Source organism: Heliangelus exortis, chromosome 11 (genome assembly GCF_036169615.1).
Source record: "Heliangelus exortis chromosome 11, bHelExo1.hap1, whole genome shotgun sequence".
NCBI classification, from domain to species: Eukaryota; Metazoa; Chordata; class Aves; order Apodiformes; family Trochilidae; genus Heliangelus; species Heliangelus exortis.
Window position 1 is genome coordinate 14,231,315 of NC_092432.1, and position 26,693 is coordinate 14,258,007.

General features: G+C 44.0%; 1 protein-coding gene across 7 annotated transcripts in view; it reads right to left on the reverse strand.

The window, feature by feature from the left end:
- Positions 1–26,693, reverse strand: part of MYO9A (myosin IXA) — a 173,142-nt gene that overhangs the window by 17,358 nt on the left and 129,091 nt on the right. For 3 of the 7 annotated variants that reach the window (XM_071754797.1, XM_071754796.1, XM_071754793.1), the window contains 13 exons: positions 24,975–25,094; positions 20,449–20,524; positions 15,243–15,386; positions 14,525–14,564; positions 13,606–13,728; positions 10,712–10,792; positions 9,710–9,820; positions 8,634–8,756; positions 8,017–8,166; positions 7,480–7,790; positions 4,932–6,590; positions 4,227–4,308; positions 3,086–3,301 (listed from right to left, as the gene is read on the reverse strand). In XM_071754797.1, the coding sequence (XP_071610898.1) occupies positions 3,086–3,301; positions 4,227–4,308; positions 4,932–6,590; positions 7,480–7,790; positions 8,017–8,166; positions 8,634–8,756; positions 9,710–9,820; positions 10,712–10,792; positions 13,606–13,728; positions 14,525–14,564; positions 15,243–15,386; positions 20,449–20,524; positions 24,975–25,094 (3,236 nt within the window). The remainder of the gene's footprint in view (positions 1–3,085; positions 3,302–4,226; positions 4,309–4,931; positions 6,591–7,479; positions 7,791–8,016; positions 8,167–8,633; positions 8,757–9,709; positions 9,821–10,711; positions 10,793–13,605; positions 13,729–14,524; positions 14,565–15,242; positions 15,387–20,448; positions 20,525–24,974; positions 25,095–26,693) is intronic. The other 4 variants (XM_071754798.1, XM_071754794.1, XM_071754800.1 and 1 more) reach the window with 3 other exon arrangements.

A 26,693-nucleotide genomic window follows, 5' to 3' on the forward strand; every position in this document is an offset into this window, starting at 1 on the left:
ATCCAGCCCAACCTTACTATTTGCTGTTACAAATGACCTGTTAAAATATTTGCCACCATGATACAGTTTTGTTCTTGAGTGATTGCAACCTTTCTATCACTTGTAGTTCTCTGGTTTCCCCCGTTCCCCCCCCCCCAAAAAAAAAAAAAAAAAAAGATTCTGTGGGGGCACTTATTCCCTTTTTTTCCTACTTCAAAGCCATTTAAAGAGTCCTCATAAGGCACCACCCACGCTTTCTTTTAAAAATATATATCACATCTACTGCACAAGCTCCCTCTGCATGGCTTAGAATGAGATCTTCTTTCACTGCTGGCTCTTCAGGCATGCTTGGGATCAGCTGGTGGCAGAGACTTGGACTGATGTGTGGCTATTTGAGGTTTTAGGATGGAGGCTGGACCTAAATACACAATGCTTCATTATGGAGGTGTCCCTCTAAGAGCCTCTGACAAAGGAGGATGTATTCAGATGGTATTTCTGGTGTGGTTCCTTTAAGCAAGACTTTCCATTTATCTGATGCAGGAAAGCTCTCCCAGCTTAGATGCAAAGAAGGGGTATTAATATGTACTGACCACAGCCAGGAGCCATTCTTCCCACTTCTACTTGTCTCACCAGAGGGAATATTAATCCTCATCTATTCACTAGCCAAAAAACTGAAGCAGCTTATGAAGGGCTTGGTCTTGTCAGGAAGCTCTTTAGCCTTAAAGGCTCCTTGGAGTCAACCATACCTTCATCAGTCACCTTCTATACTGGTGCACCTTGGATTTCAGCTCTGCCTGAAGATGCTCTTGGTCTTTACTGCTCTGGGATACCACAGACTTAGGTCAGGTTTCTGGTGGACCTCTACTTACCAGCTGGACCTAGACAATCATTGACTTGAGGGTGAAAAACCAACTGGCAAAACAGGCAGGTGCAGGCCAGTGCAGCTGATGAGCTATCACATGCTCAGCTTCACAAGCTCACAAGTGATCTCTTGTCTATCCAGTAGCCCTTGGCTGCTGAGCAGCACATCAAAAGTGGCTTTTTGGAAAGTTGTAGCCAGGGGGAGGAGCTGTATGAATAAGCTACTCACTAGCAGGGAAACCAGCTTCATGTGGCAGCTGCCTGACTTGTCTTCATGGGAACATCACAAGACACAACAAATGTGTCTACACAGACATCCACCTACTTGAGCATGTAACCAAACCATCATGCACCAGTATTGCTCTACCACAGGCTGCTCCACCATCTGCAACACCCACCTGGGCTCTGCTAATAAATACAAATACGCAGTTACTAATTTTTGCTATTTTTTGTGATCCTGACCCAGAAAGGCCACAAGACAAAGGGCTGGTCCCAAACCTGCAATGCAGAGTACAGATGGAAACACTGTACATGTTGTCAGGACACATAGATGTGGGGTATGGATGAGGACATGACTACATGGGTACCAGAACTTAACCACGTGAGAGATGAAAGTGCTGAGCAGTAGATAGAGCTCGTGATGGAGAGCACAGGAGAAGAAGGACACAGGAGAGAAGAGAAACGTTTGGCACCTAGTAATACTTGCATGCAATGAGAGCTGTTAAACCAGGTAAGCAGAGTCCCAAGGTGCATCGCAAGAGTGTGATGAGCCAGGTCCCTCCCAAGGATGGAGCTTCCCAAGCACCTTTTGCATCTCAGCAGGAAAGATTTCTACAGCTAGAAAAACCTCTAAGGCTTTATAAGAGGGTAGCCTCCAGGTACACACCATGGCCCCTCGCCCCAGTCTTAAGCCAGGTTATGGAAAATCCTGCATTTTGCTACAGAAAATTCTCCCTTTCCTGACCTACAAGAAGGGAGGTAGGCAAAGACATATCCAAGTGATCTCAGTTCATCAACCAGGTTTGGAGTACTCCTGGCTCAAAACCCCTAGAACAACCTTGAAGATTCATGGAATTCATAAATCTCTGTCCCCTTTCCATGAGGACATTATCCTGGGAATTGTTTTTTCTTTATAATGAAAGCTGCTAACAAAAAAGTCACAAAAAGCTCTCATTGGCCATCTGCCCTCCCTGGAAAAGCTGATTTTTAGGATCACACAAGATGCTTGCCAGACCCAAGGCAATGCTGTAGTGCAAAATGAATTGCTGACTTTGGGTCTCATGCTTTGGTTTGGTTTTGTACCCAGATCCACATCTAGGACTGGCTGGAGCAGAGGAGCAAGGCAGCTCTACCCAGTGCCCCACCTGAGCCCTTAGGGCAGGAGACCATTCCTGGTGTTTAACCACACATCTTCTACAGGAACATCTCCACTACCTCAGGGAAAAAAAAAACCAAAAAAAAAAAAAAAAAAAAAAAAAAAAGGAGTGGGTTGGAAGCCTTTGGACTCTTCAGCTCCTGAAACCTCCCGGTTTGCGATTTTCCAAAAGCAGCTTATCCAGGTGGGAGATTTAGCCTGAGATGCAAATGCTCAGGTTCACCCAGAATGGAATTGCCCATGGACCTGCCAAGGGACACCAGTTCCTGGGCTTGAAAAAGTCACTAAGGTGGTTGGTTTCTTTTTTTTATAACTCACTATTTCACTCTTGCTATGTTTTTATTGCTCAATTTCCATGTTTTTGCTTTCTTGCCATCTGCCAGCATTGCTCTGGTAACTGAATAATTATCAGATACTGCAGCTAAGGATACAAAATTAAAAATAATGGGAGCAGAAAGATTTATATAATTTTTCCCTGTTGATTTTTTGGACAATATTTGCTTTGACCTTTTCTCTGGATGGGTGATCCTTTTTAGAGTAAAAAGATTCTACAGTAATGTTGTTATTGAGGTTAAAACCCCCCCAAAAACTATGTAGCTGTGCAATACAAGTTCCGGTCACCTAGGATAGATATGGAAACTATAGCTCAAGTTGAATAAAGACAGAAAACATCCCTATGGCCAGGAAATTGAAATGATTTCCCCATTTTGCATCCATTTCTGCTGTGTTCACTGAGTTTACCCATCTACAGCATCCTTGGAAGTAGGAATAGGAGGGGAGGGATCAGTACAGCTAAGGTTAGCAAGGAAAGGCTCCCGCAGCTCCACTCACTCCCTTGTTTCATTTCCCCACCACATCATAAAAAATTACCATTTCGGAGTCACTGTAACAGGCCTGGCCCAGCCGGGCTGCAGGCACTGCCTCGGGATGAGGAGGTTGGTCAGAGGAGAGAAGGAACTCAAAATTGCCATCGTAATCATCTTCCTCCGTATCCCCCTCCCCATCAGCAAAAGTACCTCTAGTCAAGAAATCGGAGCGTGTCCGCGCCATGCGGGCTTTCTTTTTATGGGTCGGTCTGGGAACCTGCTTGACCAAATGATAAAACAAAAGCAACAACAAAAATAAAGAAAGTTTGTAAAAGAAAAAGGAGATCCTACCAATGTCTGGCTTCATAGCATAGCTCAAGTATGGCCTTTACTGGCTGCACCCTACAGAGAGGACAAAATATTATATCTAGTGTAAAAAAAGCCCAAACAAAACACAACAAGGGCCAGGCAGAACAAAAACAAGATGGCAGGGTGAAGATGGACAACCATGGATGTTACTCAAATGTACATTAAACCAAACCAAGACAAGACTGTGTTGGACAGTGTTTGCCATCAGGACCACAAGAACCTTTTCTGCTATGAATTAATGTTACCGGGGCTTTTTCTTCATAGTATCATTGAAGGGTTTTGGTTGGAAAAGACCTTGAAGATCAAAGTCCAAATGTTAACCCAGTTGCCAAGGCCACCACTAAACCACGTCTCTTAGCACCTCATCTACACATCTTTTAAATCCATTCAGGAAGAGGACTCCACCACTACCCTGGGAAATTGTTCCTAATATCCAATCAAAACCTCCCCTGGTGCAACCTGAGGACATTTCGTCTCGTCCTATCACTAGTCACTTGGGAGAAGAGACCAACCATCCCTCACTCCAACCTCCTTTCAGGTAGTTGTAGAGAGTGAGAAGGTCCCCCCTCAGCCCCTTCTCCAGGCTTAACACTCCCAGTTCAGCTGCAACTCAAAAGACTTGTGCTCCAGACCCTTCACCAGCTTTGCTGCCCTTCTCTGGACATGAAAAAGAAGGTGTGAAGGTTGCTATACTGTCGTATCTCCCCTCCCTATATCTAGCAGACCTTCTGCTTTATACTTTACTTCTTTGAAGCTTCTGAGGGACAACTGGCAGAAGATACATTACTTTTTTCCTTTGTTCGATTAAAAGAAAAAATAAGCACACCATAACTTACCTCTCCTCTGCCAGACCCCGGCATCTTAAATGGCTTCCTAGCTAGTTCAGTTTTGGAAGGGCATTGATGACTTGCTTCCCCACTGAAACACAATACAATAGAAATGTTTCAGCTGCTCCTAAAAGCCTTCCCACGACACCAGCCCATCTCACAAGAATGTACAAGTGTGCATCCCAAGCAATCAAGACCAAATCACAAGTTTAAGGATATGTGCAGGGGGATGGTCTGAAAGGCGGGGGCGTGCCACCTCTCGCATCAGATATGGGGTTTGGTAAATGCTACAGCTTCTTCAGAATTTGAGTTAATACCTCAGAAGATGGTATTAAACAGACAAGAAGATGTGACATTCTGCCTGAATTCTACCCATCATGGTGGATATGGATAGTACCTTTCCGCTTCTGGAGTCTCAAATGTCACTGTTCTGCTGCAGAATAAAAATTAAAATACAGGAATTTTTAATGTTTTCCTTTTCCTGTTGCTTGTTCTGTGTATGAACCAGAAGCGGAAATGGGAAGAAAATTTTTTCTGGGGGGAAGACCATTTTCAAATACCCCATCTCAAATTAACTCTACAGGATATCCTTCAGATTTTCATTTGAATCGGTATAGAAACAATGTTCTGGACTGTTTGTTATAAATGGTCTTTAGCAGAACAAAAAGCCCAAGGAGAAAGCCTACAGAGGAAGCACGCTGTCTTTTTACTCACTGAAGGCCAAAGGGATTGTCTTTTGGTGTGAAGAATATACCACTTGTCCTTGTCTCCTCGGTGGACTGGTTGGGAGTTCGGGATTGCCGGAGGCGCTCTGTCCTTGAGAAGTGGCTGCCGGGGAGATCCTTTGGGTCCAGAGCTGGCCTGGAATGGCAGCGGGGTTCCATCATGGACACCAACTGACTTTCTCTTCTTTCCATGAACATGCTGACAGGTCTATCTTTGGGGGCATTGTGGGCTGGAGAGCTTCCCCTGGTCCCAACAGTGAGACCTTTGATGTCTACTGATGAGGCTGGAGTCCCACCCGTGGTGGGCGCATGCTCCCCTCTGCTCTGGGGGTGTAGGATGAGGATGGACTGAGGACGGCTGTCTGTTTTTTTGATTGGTTTCAGGGAGGTGTCCTTCATTCTGTTCTGCTCAACCTTCTGCAAGGCCTCCACCTTTCCTTGCTGCTCAAAGGCTTTGCGTTGTCTCTCCAAAATTTCCTTCTGCTGACGGATCTGCTCCATCATCTCCCTCTCATTTTGCAGCTGAAGCTGCTTTTGACGTTCCTCCTTCTCCACGTTGAGCTTTTCCAGTCTCTTGATGACTGAGTCTGGAGAATGAGCCTGTGGCGCAGTCACTGTCCCATGTTCCTCCCTCTTGATAGAGGATTTGTCCCCTTTCTCCCCTCCCCCCAAAGCTCTGCCCTGGTCTGGCTCAGAGTCCTCCCTCACCTGAGAGAATATAACTGTCCTCTCCTCTCTTTGCATGGCTTTGTTACTCAGGTTATTCTCTGTCAGCTTCACCTTCACATCCTCTTGTGGTGGAATGTAGAAAGTAGGTAGGTTGCTGGCATGGAAGGTTTCTCTTGGTTGGACCTTGTGGATAACAACATCCTGGGGGTCACAGACAAGATGCTCCTTTGTGGTGAGGTTATCAGGTAGCTCTGAGTCTGCTAGCATCCTTCTGCAAGCAGGTAAATTGCTGTTCACATCTGCCACACAGAAAGACTTCTCCTGCAGGTGAGCCGGGGGGCTGCTGGGCCAAGAATCCGTGGAAAGTGACTGTACATCTTGCTCATTGAAAACAACAGAAATGAGTTTATTACTTGGGGTATCTTCACAGCTTAACATCTCAAAGCTCCCTTGAGAGCTTTCGCTCTCTGGGGTTCCCTGAGGGGAATGAAGTGCCTCAGATACAAGGTCTGTGGACCACCGCCTCTCTTCTGAAGGTGACAGCCCGCCGGTGGATCGGACCTTGAGCAGCTCCAAGCTAAATTTTGCCTGTTCCAGTTCACGCATCCTTCGGCTTTCTCTTTTTGCACGAACCACTTTTTTCTGGTTGAGATCCTCCAGCGACTTGGGTCTCTCTCTTACAACGACCTCCTCTTCGGTGTCCATCCCACTCTGGCTACTGGCTCTCTCGTGCCTTTTGTACAACAAATTTGCAGACATATCCAGTGGGTCCACGTGATTCACCCGATTATTCTCCATGAGTGATTTATGTTCCTCTATTGCTCTCACTCGCTCTTCAAATGAGCCATCCTCCCACTTAGATGGGTCTGAGCCCTTGATTTCCAGTGTACCATCTGTCTCTGGTCCATCCTCTTCTCTAACTGACAGGCCGTTCTCCAGCTGCATCTCTTTTAATCGCTGGTCTTTCAAAGCTCTAAACCTGCAAGAAGGCAGAAAACCAACATATTGTATCTCCATGCCCCACTCACGTCACTTCAGAGCACTGCACCAGTGGCATCTCATCACCATCATCACCTCATCGCTGTGTGCATCTCAAGCAACCCTCCTTTCATGTTAAGTTTTCAACTTTCTCCTCTTATACCATCTCACCTAGTCAAGGATTCCCCCAACATACCTGAAAGCTCCCTTCACGCTGAGGGCAGCAGCTCCTGCCTCCATACCTGGTCTAGCTCACTTGCAAGTTGACAAAGCCAGGACAACTCAATTCATTGCACCCCTTCTGCATCCACCATCCTGCCTGGGATGCCTCCGGTACAGCTAAGCAGGGACTCAAGTTCAGTGCCAAGAGCTCTTTGCAGCTTCCAAATCCACCCTGCGTCAAGGTGCTCCACACCTTGCAAACAACACCTCCAAAGAACAAACCAAGACCTGCCCTGTGGCCAGCAAGCTGAGGCATGGCTGGAAATACCCTCTCCCCTTTGCACTGGCTGACTCCAGTATCTCCTGTCCCCGTGAGACAGCGCAGCAACCAGATTGGTGAGGCAAGTGGAGTTAAAAATAGGGCTACTTAAACAGGTGCCGCTGCTGAGAGGGGAGGGGAAGAAAACCTCACGAGTATTTACGGCCTCAGTTTTCCACTGCCTACGTGCTCCAACCGGAAATAGGCTCTGCTTATTCTAGGAGTAGGATGTGCAGCTGAATCAATGTCTTTGTTAGAAAGTGTGGACAAGAAAAGGATCAGGGCAGGTCGGGAGAGGGTGAGGGATCCTACCGAGGGACAGCATCTTTTATATGTCACCGTAGCCCGAGCAGTGCCTCAATTCCCACCAACCGCTGCCCCGAGCACTTTCTTTTTTAAGGGGCGGTACCTTTGCCGTGCTAAATATCCTCTGCACGCTGCTTGCAAGCCGACGACTTTGCTTCTGCCGGTGGCATAGGACTGCTTTGCGCGGTGTCCTCGCCAGGCCGCCTGGATGCTGGTGGCAGCACCGTGCCGCCGCCTGGCGTACTCCCGCCAGCAGCTCTGGATGAGGTGGGCTGCCAGCTGCATCTGCAGGAACCTTCGCCTCTCCACGAAGCCACGCCAGCGGGTCTGGAGAACGATGGCAGCTTTGCTGAGGACAAGAGGGTCCAGGGATGGTTCACCTTGCTTTCGGCTTCGGTAATTACGCCAATATCTCTGCAAACAGAGCAGGCAGCTCCTTGAAAAGGGTGTTTTGTGGGGATGGGAGAGCACCTTCATGTAATCTCTCCAGCCCCATTTCCCCCATTCCCAATTTATTACAACCCTAGGAGCCAAATCCTGATTGTAAGCTCCTTTTCTTCAGAGAGGGCACCCAATTATTGTCTTATCAGTGATACCTGTAGGATTGGAATTTGCAATGGCATGCGGCACCATCACATACCTGTATGATGAGTGTTGCTTCCCGTAAGGTCAGGAACTGCCTCCTGCAGAGGACGCTGCGGAACCAGCGCTGCAGCAGGGTGATCCGGCGCAGCACCTCCTGATGGAGCAGGTCCTGCAGGACCTGCCGCTCCCGCTCCTTCATGAAAACCTGGCCAAAAAAAAAACCCCAAAAGAACACTAGCATGGAAAGCTTCTGAGACAATGAGACAAATTATTTAATCCTCTTGGTTTCTGTGTTCTGGACGCCCAGAAAAAAGTTCAGCTGCTGTTTTTAATTAAGCCACCTCTGCAGTTTCATCCACAGCCTGCGACTGTCCAAGCTCTGCTCTCCCTTCAGGTGAAATGATCTATCAGGTTGGGTCTGCACACAGAGTTTTTTGAAGCTTGCAACATTACAACCAGACCAGTGACAAGGCTTGACACAAGGCAGCAACAATTCTTACTATTTAGCATTAACATCCAAAGCTTCACTTAAGCCTTTTGTTTCCATCAAACAGAAGAAAAATAGTTTCATTGATTAAAAACATACCTAAGGATGTTAATTTATCATTACAGAAATTGAGGCAAACGTATTTCTATCTTAAACGTAGGGTTGAGCTGAGGATAAATATTTACCATTGTCCTTCCCACTTGGTAATTGTCTGGATCGAGTTTTATTTTCTGGAAGAAGTCATGGATATTGTTCCTAGATGGGCTGATTCCTTGTGGTAGCAAGACATGAAAGTGGTTGACAAAATCCTGCGAAGTAAAAAAAGAAACACGAAGATTTGGTTAGAATGTCCTGCTGTGTCCCTTTCCTTACATAAAGAACTGATTTGCTCACTGGCAAACAGGATCTGTCGAGGGAGGAGAAGGGCAGATAGCACAGACTGGGGAACACCAAGTTTCATTCACCGTTTGTGGTTCAATGGGAAACACATCAAAGCAGGGACCCAGCAACATTCAGATATCTTTCAGCATGAGAGAGGTTCTGGACGACCCATGGGGTCAACTCCAGCAAAAAAATGCTACAAATGGCTGCTACAGAAGGGGGTTATCAACATCTACAAAGCATCTCTGAGATGCTCCAATGGTTACTAAGAGGAAGAGGTAGGAGATGAGAGATCTTCTCAAATAAGGTTGGGACTCATGTTCTCAGGAAGAAAATAATGAGCAGCTTTGCTTTTTGAAGCAGCTGCTGTGCAGGACACAATATCTGGCCCAAAGCAACTGCCTGCAGGAAACAAATCAGGACAAGCAAAACATGAAAGGACCAACATGTGCACAAAACCTGTCAAAAATAGGGAGAAGAAGAAAACAGGAAAAGCTGGATAACTCCTGAGAGGTTTAGAGGATGCCAATCACCCTCCCGTTGGGATGATGTCAGCACTGACAGAGGGGGGGGGCATGCAGAAGAGTGCCTGCAAACCTGATAGGTTTAGGTTTTTTTAAAAAGCAAGTCCATGTTACAAAAATACGCTGCTTTTGGTCAAAACCCATGAGGTTATGGGCACTTGGGTCTAGCCCAGCTTGCTTGAAAACAGCAGTGCGGCAGAAGATGCACTATGCCAGGCATCAGCCCTGCCTGGCATGAGCTATAAATTCATGAGCAATAAATTCATTTCCTCATTAAAAATCTCAAACTAGCAACAATCAGACAACCGTGATAGTGATGCTAAAGATGGGGAAAGACAGAAAATATTTTTCCCAACCTGGAAGGAGTATTTGCAGCTGTAACCCGACTGGCGAATGCGAACAGTCTCCAGCATCCCCGTGTACCGCAGCTGCCTGAGCACCAGGCTGTCATTGAAGCGCAGGGGCAGCTGGAAAGGAAAAAAAAAAAAGGCCAACTATGAGCAAATATTTCCTTTAGCTGAAGCTTTTAAGTGTGTGATGGGTAAACGGATTCAGCAGATGCAGCACATCTGCATGACATGCACTTTGGCAATGATGATAATGGAGGGAGGGAAGACAGGAGCCCCAGGAACCGTACTAATCCCAGCAGGCCTGAATCCTGTTTGCTTCCCAGCAGCCATCACATGGAGAATTTTGAACAGCAAACCTGCTATTTAACGCTACAAAGAAGGTTTTTTTGGGAGCCCCTGAATTAAAGCTATCAGGTAAGATTGTAAGCGACTGAATAATCTGTGCATAAAGCTTCATCTTTAGATGTCTGGGTAAAAGACTGAAGGATTAATCCACAAGAAAGCATCACTACTGCAACCTTCACTTCAAAGTGAGGGTCCTTAAGTCCATGAGACAAATCAATCCTTAAAGCCAAAAAAAGATGGTGCATTGCTGAGTCAGTTAGGATAATGCAACTTGTTCAAAAAGTATCTGCTTTCACCTAGAGAAACTTTATTTTAAAAAAGATTTGAGGGTCAGTAACAGTCCAAGTGAATTCATGGGTCTGTAAATCTCCATTATGGGTAGCAGGAGCTTCAACTGAGTCAAATTGGTTTCAAAACCCCAATGCATTTCTCATATAAATTAAAAGCATATATTTTTCACATGTATGTTTCTACACTTACAAGAAAAAACAGTGCAGTTTATCAAGAGCAGCAGCCAAGAGACAACATCCATTGCTCATACACAAATGCCTTCTAAACCCAACTTAATTTGGGGCATTCTCTTCTTTTTAACCATCTGTAAACATTTACAAAATGTCTTGAAGATGATTTCTAGCAGTGCTGCTTTCACACCACAGGATTTACCTTTTCAGCATTGGACCGAATGCACTTGACAAAATAAGGTTCTGCTTGGCCAAGGGTCTCCATCAACTTGTTGAGTGATGCCTGCAACAGAGAAGACCTCTTCAGTTTGGAAAGGGAGAAAAGACCATGATGAATAATGAAAATCTGAGCACTTAAATCAGAAAACAACAACAAAAAATTGGATTAAATGATGAGTAAAGCAGGCAGATGGGATATTATTTTCCAAAATGAGTGTTTCAGCCCAAGCAATGTTGGGCTGAGTGGTTTTCATCTTTGAACCCAGGGAAATCAAATGCTAAATTTGCAAAGATTTTTCAAGCCTCTGAACCCCACACAGTTTGTATGACTTTTCATTCCTCTGCTGAAATGCTCAAGTGTGATGATCAAGAATCAAGGGTTTCCCAGGTTCCTATTTTATATTTCCCCTTATTTCTGCATCACTATTATGAGTCTCCTCCCCAAAAAATGAATTTATCTTGGCATCATTGCTATGCCTGACCACTTCAGTGGGAAGTTGCACCAAGTCATTCCTCCACCTCGAAACCTTCTACTCTTTTGCAATGAAGCACAAGCTCTTTGAGTAAAAACACAACAAAAATCAGAGCATGCCGAGTCAGTCTGCAGCTGGCCGGGCTCCGTGGCTGCATTTTTTTTTTCCTGTGCCCTATAAATATTTTAAGTATTTCTAATTGCCAGGAATGCTACTGATATGGGACTATTAATGTGCTCCGGAGATGATTACTCCCAATTTTAATAATAATACTAAAACCTCAATTGTGTAAATGCCATTTGGCTACATATTTACTATAAGAAGAGTTAGAAATCTATGGATCTGTGTGTGAGTAAAAGAGTGTGGTATTAGAGAAGCATTTTGTCTACAGATCTGCTCACGGGAAGCCTTTTCTCCTTCCCTTCTATTCCAAGACATTTTTAGGGGAAGCCTTTCATGTCTAGAGACATTTATCTACATACAGGATCCGGAAAATGCTCCACATGTGTGATGCAGCTGTGTTATGCATTTATTAACTGCATGTAAAGGTCCCTGTTGCTCCCATCCTGGGAGCGTGGCAGACCTCCTCTGTTTTCTTAAAAATAGACTGAAATCACTGATTTATTTTTTATTTTATTTAAAAAGACTATTAGGAGCTATGGATGCTTCAGCATCACTGTGCCCAGCGCCAGGCTGGTGGGAGGGAAAGGGGAGACACATGGGGTAGAACCTCCTTCCCAAAGAGCCCTGTAGAAAGCCTGGCAAGCACAGCTCTCCCAGGACTGGAAACATTGGAAATGAGCCCCGCGGGAGGGGGGATTTCCATTCCATCAGCAGCCAGAGAAATCCTGCCCGTGGCAGATGGCTCAGGCACCATCTGGCACAAGTCCTGAGCACCATGAATCTGTAAAGGAGAGGTGAGGTCCCTGGATTAACCCCGCACCATGCTCCTTTATCCCTCTTGCCTGCAGAACTTTCCAGCCACCCACTCCTTTAGGGATGAATTGTTTCAGTGTCACCCCATACTAGGCAGGGCAGCATCCTTTTCTCTAGGGACCACTTGCACATGGGCTAAAAGGAGAGATTATAAACCACTGGGCTGTGGTTTAGGTACCAGCACTTTAGTTTTCAGCTGCAAAAGCCACTGCTGCTCTTAAAGCATCCACTGCTGCAGATATTTCATCTATAAATAAGTACAGGCAGGGTGAAAATCAATAGGAGACGGAGCAGCTGCCAGCCCAGCTTTCAGGCATGACAAGGCAGCATTTATCAGCAAAAAGAAACAAGCCAACCCCGTGATAGGAAACATTTGTACTTCCTGCCTATGACCCAATTTCATTATCCTGCTCTTGATAAAAAGTGGAAAAACATAAAAATCTCCATCATGAACCTGAGGCTTTTCAGAGTTTTGTTTGAAGGATGAACAGATTTTTGGAAGGAATTTCACTCCAAGACATCCCTGTTTCAATCTCCCTGGGGCCTGCATGAATTAAACTGTACATTTTAACTAAAACACCATAAGACTAGACCAAGCTTCATATATATATACACAGATATGCATTCTGCAAATTATATAAACGCAGATTTATTTATGTGTGTATGTGCATGTATACACCTAATTACTTAATCTTTCCCAGATTTACAGATGGAGAATTTCTAAAAATGACCCATAACTCCAAAAAACCTCCCCAAATTAGAAGTCAAAACCAAGCCAGACTTGCTTAGAAACCAATTTTTAACCACAAAGCTGCTTGGTAACGTCAGCACCTGCTTGGGCATGTGTCTTGTAGCAGTTTCCAAGCCCCAGTGCATATATTGGAGGATTACTTTCACTGCCCCTATCCCTAGGGAGGGGTTGGTTGGAAAAAAAACAACACACCAAATGCTATACCAGCCCTTTTTTCTGAGCTCCTCTGCCTGCCTGGAGGTAACACAGCAACATTTTGACCTTTCTGCCCTTATTAAAATTCACATTCTGGTTGACTTGAAAACAGATGGAATTGCAGATGCTGAATGCAAGTTAAAAAGACAATAAAAATGTCATTTGTAGGTTTTGTGGTTTCTGAACTTGGCAGGAAAAGCACCATGAGGAGATGGCTTGGCACATGATGTACCAGAGGACAAGGATGCACCAACATCTCTGCTCTGCAGCCCATCCTCATGTCCCACCTTGCTTCATCACATCCTAGCCCCCAGTATCCACCATTGTTCTTGTTTCTCTCCATTTAAACCCTTTAGATATCTACAAGGTGTCTCCAGGTTCCCCACACCACCTCTTCGGCTGAATTTCTTATGGTGATGAGGATGGAACAAGACTGTATGCTCAAGTCCTCCTCAGCACCCTGGGGACCTGCAGCAGGTATTTCTTTTAATTCACCTCCCTGTCTCAAAGGCAAAGGATTACCTGGAACTGGGCACTAATGCTGGGTGGTTTTTTCTTCTTATGGAGATGGAGGAGCGATTTGGTTATGCGGTCATGTAGTGTCAGGTTGGTTAGGTGCTTGAGGGACTTCACATCCAGCATATGCTGTGGAAAAAAGACTTTTAATAAACACAAGAATAACTAGATCCTGTCACCACCTCTGTATCCCTCTTTATGCCCTCTGAAGGGCTTACTTGGGTGACCACCCTACTTAACCTCAATGGGAAACACAAAAGGATGGCTTGAAATGTAGCGCTGCTCCATCTGTCAGGAGCCAGATCCCCCCAGTCATGTTCCTCTGAGCTGCTCTGAGGACCTGCCAAGGATATCTTTGACCACAGGAAGTTCAGCTCTTGTACCCACTAAGACAAACTACTAATGAGCAGTTCATCAGTTATCCGTATCTCTGTCTCTCCAAGTGCACACAGAAAGGAGTAAACCCAAAGTTTGCTCCTCCTGGTCTTCCATTCCCAACCATCAACAAAGCACAAGCAAAAATGATAATGAACATTATTCTTCTAGAAGAATCTCTTGACATCACTTAATATATAATAAATGGAGTAAAAATGGAGAGAAATTGAATATTAGAGAAGCTTGTTGTCTATCAGGTACCAGTCCCCCTGCATAATCTTTTTGTCCATTTTCGTTTAGATTTTTATCAAATTACACATGGACTCCTTACCAGGAAGAGTCAAATAGAAGCCAAAGCATGTCCAAGAAAAGAGGATTAAGCACAAATACTTTGGTTTTTTTCAGAAACTAAAGACCCTGAATGGAGCTGAGCTGACCAAGGTCTTGATGTAGACACAAGCAATCTTCCTCATGCCCATCAGCAGCTCATCACTGTACCTATAGTCTTAACTCACCAACCAGGAAGGTAAAAATGCTGTTTCTCACTCACCTTTGGGAGATTTGGTTTGGCTTTGAAATTCTTATTTCGCCTGGGTAGATAACAAATGGTTCAGATTAATCCAACTGCAGAATGAAGGAATGTATGCAACAAGCCCTTCCAAATAGCCTTTTGCATCTGCTTGCTATGACCTGCACTGAAACTGGATGGCCTCTGCAGACTGCAAACCAGTTTTATAAAGTTTGAGGCACAGGTTTGAGAAGAAAGTATCTAATCAAGGGGAACTGTTACATTGGAAAGGAGGAGAGTGGCGGCCATTTGGGGAGAGCGAGGGAGCGGCATGGTGAAGTGACTGACCATGCTCCTGATCTCTCATACCCCGTATGAACTCCAGCCATTCTGGTGATGTTCTCTGAACCACCTGCTGAGACTTCAGCATGAATCACTGACATAATTTCTCCACCTAATTTGTAATGGAAACTTTGATATCGCGATAAAAAATGTGACTGCCATCATATCTCAAGACTGATTAGACTGGCAGATTCATTCCATCTCTTCCCTGTGTCTGTCATTATAAATGACTGAGAAGAGTTAAACAAATTGGATGTGTAAAACATACTTGAGTTGCTTTAAATCAGTGCTGCAAGGTCTTTAAAGTCTATCTGAAAGCCTAAAATTTTTACATCACAGCTATCTATATCCCTCTAACTACCCATGTTGCATACTATGCTCCAGAAATAAAGCCCAAATCCACTCCCTTTGTACTGACATGAGGATGCCGTGGGCCCTCTCCAGCAGCTTGCTGTTGGTCACATTGACGAATATCCCATCTTTGTCTAGGAAGGTGCTGGGACTGGTGAGCCTGCTGTGCCGCATCCCCATCCGGCTGTTCCAGCCGACCGCGTAGGCATCACTGCAACACCAACCACCACAGTGTTGGGAAGACATGAAAGAAAACCACGTGGTTTGATGACAAAACAAACAGTAAGATCATAAAATAAACCACTGGTAGAAAATGAAAGTCATCGCTTTGTTCTTTTAACAAAGAACAAACACCATGCCAGATGCTACATGAAGTCATCAGCTAATTAAAAATCCAGTGTTCATAAAAGGATCAACACTATCAGGAGGAGAATGACAGCTCCCAGTTCTCCCAGTTGCAAGGCCTAAGTCTACAGATTCCCCAGTGGTGTGAAGGACCATTAACCACGCAATTGGTAACAGTCACAGCCTGAGATGATGCTGACACTGACTCTGTCTTTTCTAATTCATGCAACCACTTCATTTGGAAAAGAAAAAGCAAATACCATTTGCAATAAACTAATTATTTAATTATAATCTACAAATGAAGGATGCCAGCCCCAGCAGGACTGATGGCTCAAGAATCACTTGCTGGGACTTGATCACAAATCACCTGCCTTGTTTAGTCCTCCTTGCCACGCACCAGAGCTGCTTTGGTCTCCAGCAAAGCCCACTTGGCAGCAGGACTGAAGGGAAGGGTGAGAGGAACAAAAGTCCTTCCTTGGAGGAAGAGAAACTGGCCCTGGACAAAACCTCACAGTAGGGCAAAGAATTGCCAGAGTTGAGGAGCCTCCTGATGGTGTCTGGGGTTACACAAAGCCTCTCCTGGGCTGCACCAACTGCAGGAAGGATGTGGGGATTGCCATCTCCCCACCCCAAGATATCTCAAACAGGAGGAAAAGGAATAGGAGGAGATTCAATGCAGCACCAGTTTCTGGACATGAGGGTGCTGAAGGACACAGTGGCTTAAATAGAGTCTCTGGCACTGGTCACTTCTGAGGTCTGGCAACAAGGCAGTGCTTTGCCTTCAAGTCTTGATTTGGTGGAAAGGCAACAACCAAGTGCTGCATGAAAATTAAAAAATTAAAACATGCCAAGTTGTTCATTCTGCCACCTCGAAGCCTGGAGCCAGATCCTTGGAGCAATGTGACACTGGAGTGCAAGCTGCCTTACAGCCCTGTTGCAGAGCTTTCCAAATCCCTTCCCAGCCCCATGAAATTAGCATTTTGACATCTATCACTATTAAAAGCAAGGATGAAACACAGCAAAGGAAACCCCTGTCTAAGTGCTCCAGGAACTGCTTTTTAAAAAAACCCCATTTGATTCAAGGAAGGCCAGCGAGCAGCTCTAATATCCAGGTGATCTCTCCTGCCCACCTGCTTTCCTTTTCTGGTTAAGGTCCCATCCATCCATCTACCAATAACCTCTCATTCACAGAAGAAAAAAAAAAAGAAAAGACAGTTTGATGGGTACTGCTAAACCTCAAACGCCACTTTGGGGTTCTACAACCCATCATTAATCCTGGCTGACCTCAAGGCACCCTCAGGGTTAAGACCAACTGTGGTTATATGGACTATGAATGAGACTAGAGAATGGAAAACCCCAGAAATTTCCATGTAGTTTTGGAAAAAAAACCAAACCAAAACAAAAGGAGCAAAAATGACAAGTCTGCTAATTCTGCATACTTCAGGATGGGTACATGCATATGGTGACTGACACAGCTGGTTTGGTACTTAGGAGGTCAGTCATCTCACCAAGCCCAACTATTCCAAGACAGACTGATCAACACCTGCTTTCTGCAGGTGTTCAGACATCATTGCACATAAAACTGTTTCATCAGTGAACAGAAACCAGCAGGAAGACAGTCAGCCTGAGAGGTTTTGGTTAGTGGTGGTGTGGCTTTTATTACTCCACAGCTGGTGAAGGCACTTTCCAGGCATACTGGAGGCCCAACGCCCTGCTGAAGCCTGGTTTCCCATGTGTAAACCACCCATTCGCTTTCTTTTGAGATCAGAGGAGAGGATTTGGCTCACCAAACCCTCCATGAAGACTTCCTGCATGATGTCATGCCTCAAATTTGCTTTCAGAATCAAGCCCCGGGCTATCCCGTGGGTTGGATGTACAAGGCAGACTTATCAGTGACCGCACGATCATGAGATGGCTTTGAAAGCAAATTCCTGCTTAATTTAGCTCCATAAATCACTTGCTGGTCTACCTGCTGGAAAGCTGTTGAAGTAAATCTTTCTTTTAGACGTGTTACTTCCCGCCCCTGTATTTACCACTTCTTGCTCGACAAGTGCAAGTTAACTGAAATACCAACATTTCTCAAGTGGGATATGACTCTCCGATCAAAATCATCCAAGATCACCTGCCTCCCAAAGCCCAGGCTAGGTTTTAGAGATCATTCAAGAGACTTGGTTTGTACTTTCAGAAGGAAGGGGCACAGATGACATGTGGGGACTCACCACTGATGATACCCAAGAGAAGCAAAGATCATGGCCTGTGCTACTGAGACACCCCACCAGAAGGACTGTAGGACTTAGGACACCTCCAAAACTCCTTTTGCTGGAAATACATCAGTAAAGGGAATGAAGTTGTCTGTCCTGTCCCTGTTATTAGGAAACAACTGCTGGAAGTTCTCAGGTTTAATAAGGCCAAATGCCAGGTCTTGCATCTGGGTCATAACAGCCCCATGGTAAGCCACAGACTTGTGGAAGTGTGGTTAGAGAGCTATAAGTTGGAAGGGACTTGAGGGTATTGGTTGACAGTCGACTTAATATGATTCAGCAGTGTGTGCAGGTGGCCAAGAAGGCCAATGGCATCCTGGCTTGTGTTAGGAACTCAGTGGCCAGCAGGAATAGGGAGGTGCTCATCCCTCTGTACTCAGCTCTGGTGAGGCTGCATCTTGAGTCCTGTGTTCAGTTCTGGGCACCTCACCATAGGAGAGACAGAGAAGTGCTGGAGAGTGTCCAGAGAAGGGCAACAAAGCTCATGAAGGGCCTGGAGCACAAGTCCTGTGAGGAGCTGAGGAGCTGGGGTTGTTTAGTCTGGAGAAGAGGAAGTGAGAGGAAACCTTACGGCTCTTCCACTACCTCAAGGGAGGCTGGAGAGAGGAGGGAAACAGCCTCTTCTCCTTAGTGGACTGTGATAGGAGCAGAGGAAACGGATGGAAGCTGTGCCAGGGGAGGTTTAGGCTGGATGTTAGGAAACCTTTTTTCACTGAGAGGGTTGTCAGGCATTGGAATGGCCCAGAACAGTAGTGGAGTTCACCATCCCTGGAGGCATTCAAAAGGCATTTGGACCTGGTCCTTAGGACATGGTTTAGTAGTTGATTATGATGTTGGTCAAAGGTTGGACTGGATGATCTTGGAGATCTCTTCCAACCTAACATTCTGTGACTCTGTGAAGTTGTATGTAAGGAAGACACAGTAGTTGCTGCCCTTTATCTTGGCTGTTGAAGGGAACCTGTCTACTCTGTTGGCCTGGGTTAAGAATATCATCACAGATGTTCTTCATGCACCAACATCATATTTAAAGGCTTGCCAGAGAAACTGAAGAACTTTATCTACACGTGAAGATCTCCACAGGGACAAAGTTTCATGTTACATCACATTTAGGGAAACCTGTGTAACCAGAGATGCTAGAAACACCGAACATCACCTCTGGAGACACCAACATTCTCTGCTTCAAATGTTACCATGTACATCATACCCAACAAATCAGAGCCATAGCAGCTACAGCATTAGGAGAAAGAAAAGGAGAGGTGTGAAAGACTTCTCTGAGGAAAACCAGGGTTGCATCATCTTCTCACAACAGGGTGAGATCGTTTGCACAAGCTGGATTTCTGCCAAAACTTGAGAAGTGGCATAAATTTATGAATTCACTCCAATAATTTCATGGAAATCACATCCTCTCTGACTACTGAAAATAAGCCAACTTGTAGTGAGATGAGAATATTCAGTTCTCCTTCAGCAGGGTTCCAGCACTGATATCAAAGGGAAGAAATTCAGGGCAAGAGGAATATTCCAGTATCGATGACACTCACAGGGCACATGGTGAACAAAGTCAGAAAAAACCCCAAACAATGTATCTCTCATTTCTGTCCTGGCCCCTTGGCATATAAAAATGAGACTGGCCAATAAAAATGAGATTTAATAATTTATTTGGAAGATATTTTATTTTGAGTGGAAGGGAAGCCCACTGAGATGCAAGGACCATATTAGGGGATTTGATTCACGCATTTCAGAAGACAGCCTCAGACACCTCTCAACTTCTTCTTGTGAAACATGAAGTTACCCCTGGATGTCTGCACTTTCAAGTAAACATTTCAGGAGCTGAGGATGTTCTGATTGTATCTTTCCTCTGCTCAGTGGAAGCAGAGAAACACCACACTCCTTTAGAGGTGGGATTTAGATGGTCTGACATTCTGGGGCCTGCAGGGGAACAGCATAAGAGCTGCTGGAGAAAAGGAGGAGAATCAGTACTCAGATATCCCTTAGAAATGAATACATTTTGCTTCACAAACTGCTAAATTCTAAAAATGGATTTGGAAAACCTTCTGCAGAAGAGGCACAGATCTCCATCCCAAAATGCAGACTTCAAACTCAAGCGATTCATTTGAGTGAATTGAGACTTCTCTCAAGTGATTGCTAGAATGGACAGAACCTTCAAGGAATGATTAACAAATAAAACTGCATGGAAAACCTGAAGAAATTTAGCCTTTTTTGAAATTAACACACTTCTTTCCCTTAAACACAAGGAAGCATTTGATAAGGTACCATCTCAAACCCCAAGGTTTCGCAGGTTCCTCACACTCAGTGGCACCCAGAGCCCCGATTGCACCACTTGTCTGCAAATCTGCACCCAAATACATCCTTGGGTTTTCTGCACCAGAAAAATCCTCAGGTAAATTTTTATTTCCTTGATATCCACACATTTGTGATTTTTTTTGCAAGCTTCTAGCTACTTCCTGCCCTTTGATATAAGAAATATGCTTTCCCTGCCTGCTGTTTAGTCAGGTAAAGATGCTTAGATACGATCATGTAGCAGAGGAAGAAGGAAGACAAAATTAATAAGGAAGCTGAAGAAACATTACTACAGTCTTTTATAACAACAGACAGTCCTCTCCCATCCCAGATTTCCTTCTCATGCCAACATAAAAGCAAGAGACCTACCGCTGCGTCCTCTCGTTGATGGTATTGACTCCCTGGAGATCTGAGAGCGGTGTCCTTGGGCTCTTCCGAGTAATACCTAAAGCGGCACAGCAGAAAAAGATGTTTCTACCTGGCTCTTCCCCAACAGGCAATTAGAAGAGCCATAGCTTAGCACTGACTACACTGAGGAGGAGCATGTACATGTCATGGCGCATGCCGGGCACACCAGGGTGCCAAGGATGCCGACATTGTCGACTGAGTTCTTCCTCTGCCACTGAGTCATCACCCAGATGAGTAACACTGTTTGCTCAAGCCTCCTTAACTCCCCTCCCACACACACTGGTGTTAGGGACACATCGTCCCAGCTAGGAAGCTAACGGGGTGAAGGAAGAGCTTGCTGTGACGGGGGGAAGGCCAGCCACCCGTGTCCTGCATGTCCAAAATATTCCTAAGGTCTCCACTGCACAGGAAAACAGGCAAAACACCTGGAATTACGTAGGGTGCTTGGAAAAATGGTCCTTTATTCCTTGCATACTTCTTCCCTTCCAGCACACAGACAGCCACATATCCTGCACAGGGAGGCTTTATCACCTATCAAACCAAAATTCTTTGGTAGGGGCAGTTTGAGAGTAATTTATATTCAATAAATACCCAAAGGAGTTTTCAAACATGGTGACAAAAGCAGATGTTTTCTGCTGTTATCTTCCCCAAAGCAGAAACGTTTTGAAACTAAGCATTTAGGAAGACAGAAGACAATTTTTTGTAGACATCAAAACACTTCTCAAGTCACTAAAGTACAGATATCTAAAGGTCTGATAAGCTTGAATTTGACATGAAAACAGCCAAGCAATTTCTTAACTGTCTCAACTGTTTTCTGTCTCTCGCTGATGTGAGACAGAAAACATTGCAGCACTCACTGGGACCTGGGAAAAATGTATATTCCTTTACCCTGAGATGTCTGCACTGGAAAAAACAACTTGCAAAAAGCCCCCTCTCCAAAAAAAAACCCCAAACTTTAGACTACAGTTTGCAACAGAATAGGAAGAAGCAATAGGACATCCCCTCCTCCCCACATTTATCATTTTCCTATTTAATATAACCCAGATGCTTAGTTCAAAGGCATCCCTGGGATCTTTTTATTCTGAATGCAAAACAAATAAGCAAAGCCCATCCTGCTGATCTGACAGTTCCAAGAGCCTGGAATTTCTAAGGAGAAAATTAATTCCTATCAAACCTCAACTGGTGATATCTCTTTAACGAGACATCTACTGTCCTTCTTTGCCTGTTGAGATATTTGAACAGCTTACCTTGAAGCCTGAACATTAGACAGGAAATGCCTGAAAAGGCTGACTGTCCACTTGGGGTAAGTTATTGTATCTAAAGGTGTCCAGATCTCCCAAAGATGCTTGGAAAATGTGCCAGGTAATCTACCCCAGTGACTAGCTATGCCTAGAGCTCAAAACTCTCTTTTTAATCCCTCTATTTACCATTTAAGCCATTTTTTTTGTTATATTTTTTAACCTAGGAGCATTCTTTTACCCCTTTCTATGCCTAAGTTTGCTTGTTTAGAGCACAGAAACCCAATTGCCATAGGAGGGGAAGGAGACTAATCATGAATCTGCTTAGAATGCTGTGCTAGAAATTTTTCTGGGTAGTTTTACATCTAATATCTATCTATCTATCTATCTATCATATATATAGTACATATGCCCAGATACTTCCCCATGAAGGCATTTAATGAAAAATGGGCTTTCATGAGTAATCATGTTGTTTCTTTTTGTTCACACCCTTCCTTTTGGAGCAAACTCAGTCCTCCTTCACTTCCCTGAAGTCCCCACCAAAGAAATCCCTGAAAGACAAAGTCCCAAACCACTATCTAACCCAACAAGTTGGGCTAAACTTATGAAGATATTACAAAATATTACTGCTCCTGCACCTTGCATTGCTCAGGAAGAGGGAGTGTCTATTTCAGGCTTCCAGATATTAGCTGCACAAAAACCACATGGTAATTCTGCCAGCTTAGCATCTTCTTAAGTGACTTTTTGATTAATAAATTCACAGCGCACAAGCTGAGATAAAGAGGATTGCTTTAGAAACACCAAAAATTAAAAGGACTTCTCTATACTGTACCAGCACTTGGCTCTTAAAAGAAGAAATACACACATACTGCAGCCCAAATAAAAGTTGTCATACTGGTGTAGCCCCTTTCTGGGGCAATAGAGGGGCTTTTTTAGAAATTAAAGGCTTTAGAAATAAGGTGCAAAAGGCTTTGAGAATTCTGTATAGTGAATACTATAAAATTGTGTATTTTAATATGCTGCATGCAAGGAACAGTAATGAGAATGGAAACTTCACCCAGCTCAGATGCAGGCTGATGTACTTTATATTTCAGGAATGACGTTATTTTGACTTTTCAAGCTTTTTTGTAGCTGTAGTATTTCAGACAGATGGATTTGCCTAACAGGTCTTTGCTCTCATTGGAAAGAGCTTTGGCTAATCCCAGTGTACTTCCTACTCATAAACATCAACCAGAAGAGCTTTGCTTTTAAACTCAAGAGGTGTGTAAACCTAGTGCCATCCTCTGTTGGAAGACCATAAATGGGTTGACAGACTCCAAGAGCCCAGTGAAGCATCTGAGATTGGAAGGGAAGGGTGATCAGTCAGCTACACAAGCTGAGCACCAAGTCACCTAAAGGGAATCTCAATATACTCATCAAATCAATTACTTTTGTCATAGTTGGAACTAATTGAACAATTCAAGATGAGGAGATGATCTGTTTGATCCTTCTCACATGGATGACACGGATGTAACCTCATTTGACTTGTGGGAAAAGGCATCTTCCCAGGGCCAATCTCAGTCCAAGTCTGCAGGGCCCGCAAGCCAAATAGATTCAGCAACCAAATACATGCTCTAACCCCAGCTGAACCTGCCAAAGAAATGAAGCCTGGGGAAGAACCTTGCAGGAGCACACCCAGTAGTGGGAAGACAGGAATGATTTTGGAATGTCAAGCAGGAATTGCTTGTTTGGCAGGTCAGATGCTCTCAGCCAATTCACAAATTATGGCCATAATACTCTTGGATCCATGTGCTGGTTTTATTCTGAGAGACCAAACTGGGTGGACTAGTCTGTAGCAAGTGAGGTTTTAACATGTTTAACTCAACCATGTAATCCCTGAGAGAAGGACCAAATCCATCATCTCTTCATTAAGCTCAACACTGAGCTCAGCTTCACTGCTTCACAATAAATTAAAGCTCTACTCCTAACAGTCTCTTGAGTGATATGAATTTCTTCTCACCTAAGCAGTTGCAAATTAAAACCTCCCAAAACTTCCCATGCTGCTGAGGTAACTTACAAATTAAACGTTAAATTAATTAATTAACTGCAATTAAAATTACTGACAATCACACCTTCCTTTTCAGTATTTACTCAGTATCAGTCAGGTCATGCAGTACAACACTACTTAAATCGATTGCAGCGTTGGTCTTACTGCTTTTGTATTTCCTTGTAGCAACAGTGGGGAAAAGCAATGGACTTTAAATTAAGAATTAAAGTCTACATTCAAATTTAAGTCAAAATTAAGAATTGAAGTCTAAATCAAGAATTAAAACACCTCTGCTCTCCCAATGCTACACACCGCAGGAAGCTCAGAAACCTGATGTCAGGTTTCTTACCAGGAAAAGGATATTTGCAAAGATATAACATGCATCTATTACTATTACTACCGTACTTACCATGCTCAGCTCTGCAGAAAAAACAGGTTGGTTTGCATTTACACCTAAGTTGCACAATGTTTAAGTTAGCAACTTCAGCTGAGGATATGCCCTTGCAGACTGCACGCTATTTCTGTAGGCTTTAATGTGCAACATTAAGGAAAAGAATGATGGCAGAAAAATTATGTATATAAAGAGATGACCAAATATATATTTATATATATATATAAAATACAGTTGTGAAGGCAGGAGTGTCCATGGTGTCATGCAGGGTGAATTTATTAATGTGACAAGAGGAGTGAGGAGGTAGAAATGGAGACCAAGTGCATCTTCATTCAACTCATTCGGTAAAATAATATTGTTTAAAGCAACAGTCTTCAGAGACTGTATTTGCACAAGCAAAAGGTATTTCTGAGGTGCAACAAAATCCCAATAAAGTAAAATTTCAGCTGTATCAGCCACATGCCTTACCCCAGGAATATTCCTGCCACATGTGTGGTGTTTTGAACTGATTTTCACATGCATGATAACAACAATAAACCACACAAAAAGTACCCCAAGCATCAGCATCTTTACTTCATGTCATCAAGTAAATAGGGAAAGCACTGACAAATTTATGCTGTGTCTCAAGAGCTACAGGTTTACATTTAATTTGACTCTCCAAACTCTTCCTCAAGCATTTAGTAGGGACTAAACTGCTGTAAGGCAGCTGGTTTGATCCTGGAAGGCTTCTCAGGTGGGTTTTTTTCACCCTTTCTATGCTCAATGCACCTGGTTTCCACTTCTTGGTGTGTGAGTATTGTAGCAGAGGGAAGGGCAGGTAGTGGAGCCTTACTGTACTTCTCCTCCTTGCATCTCTGCAGGATCTCTAAGCTCCTCTGATGAACTGGGTGATGGAGAAAGCTAAAACTATCCACACTTTTCAAAACCGCACATGGCACTGCATCATCATGCCCTTGGGAAGCAAAATAAAAACAAACACACACACACAAAAAAAACAAATGGAGAGAAGAGAAAGATTACATAAGCAGAAATCAGGAGAGGATAAAGAACAAGCCCGAGGGACGCGAGAGCTCAAGGGTTGCGTGTTGGTTGTGCTTGACACAATTTAACCTTGGTTTCTTCCATGATGATGGGTTGGACCATGTCCCAGCCTCACTTATAATCTGGATCAGGCAGGGCACAATCACTTTATAATCACTCCATGATTTTTTGAGGACAAAAAGTAGATGATTCAATAAATCTTTACTTTAAAAAAACCCCATTTTGTGCCTCTGCCAGGCTTTATCCACACTTGCCTGTGCAGATGGCTCTCGAACCCGGCCACCTCTAATTCTCATCTTGCATCTCAGAGCCACACTTTGCTCTGGTATTGGCAATTAAAAGGAAAAATAGAAAATTTTTCTTTGTATAAAACAGGAGTTCTGTATTCCTCAAGGACAGAGAACACAGAGTCTGAGATAAGTAGGATAGATCTGAGGTTGGAAAAAATCATCATTGTTTGGCCAAAAGGACTTTTGATGGCCCAGCTCCAACCATGGGGTGGAGGAGAGCTTACACATGTGCAAACAGCACCTCTCCTTCAACACTGAAGTGGCCAAGGGATATGTCATGCTCCTGTTGAGACATGATGGGGTCACCAAGGAGCTACCTTGCATCAGCACATACAGAAGCATTTCATACCAATGCATCATCAGAGAGGACCAATAGGAACTTTCCAGAGGAACACTGTCAAGGGGATTCTGCCTTGCATTACCACCTCCTCAAGCTGCTCAAAGACCAATTTTTTGTTTGCTATCACATTTATTTGGCAAATACAGAGGACTGGGTTTTTTTACTTTTTTGGTGGTGAAGTTGGATTTTGGTGTCCACTTTTCAGAAAAACTGCACAAGTCAACAGGGTTGTTTTTGAGAAGGTGTTACCATGTAGGCCAGCCACAATGGGCTCTAACACAAGGAGCAGCCTTTGCTGGCTGAATGCAAATGCAGAGCCCATCAAAGAAGGGCACAGCCTCAGGATCATGAGTCCTTTGTCACAGCAAGAATTTAGGTTCCTGTCCAGTAAAACCAATATGAGAAACCTGTGAGTCTTCACAGCCTGGTTTATATGGACAGCACTAGTTTTCCCACCAAATTTTCACTTACCAAGAATTAAAAGGGTTTTGTGTAATAACTTAGTATCAATGATATAGCAAAAGAAGTAATTGAGTCAAACTTCTTTCCTAAAAACCTTGAAAATGTTCCTTTAATCAAAGTTCATTAACAAATATAGTTCAAACTTGTTCTTTTGGACCATCTCAATCCTCCCTGATAAACTCAATCATAAATAAATAAATAAATAAAATTATTGGAGAAGTCCACCCTTTAGCTAACTGCATCTTGCCAGCATGTGTCATCTGAGGAGCACTGGCAGCACTGTGAGGTACCTCTTGAGCAGAAAAGTAAAGTACCCAACAAAATTCACAGGGACACTGCTTTGCTGCTCTTCACCTCCAAGTAAGGCAGATGATAGCAGTCACTAGAAGTTGAACTAGGAGGCTATTAGGAGCACAAA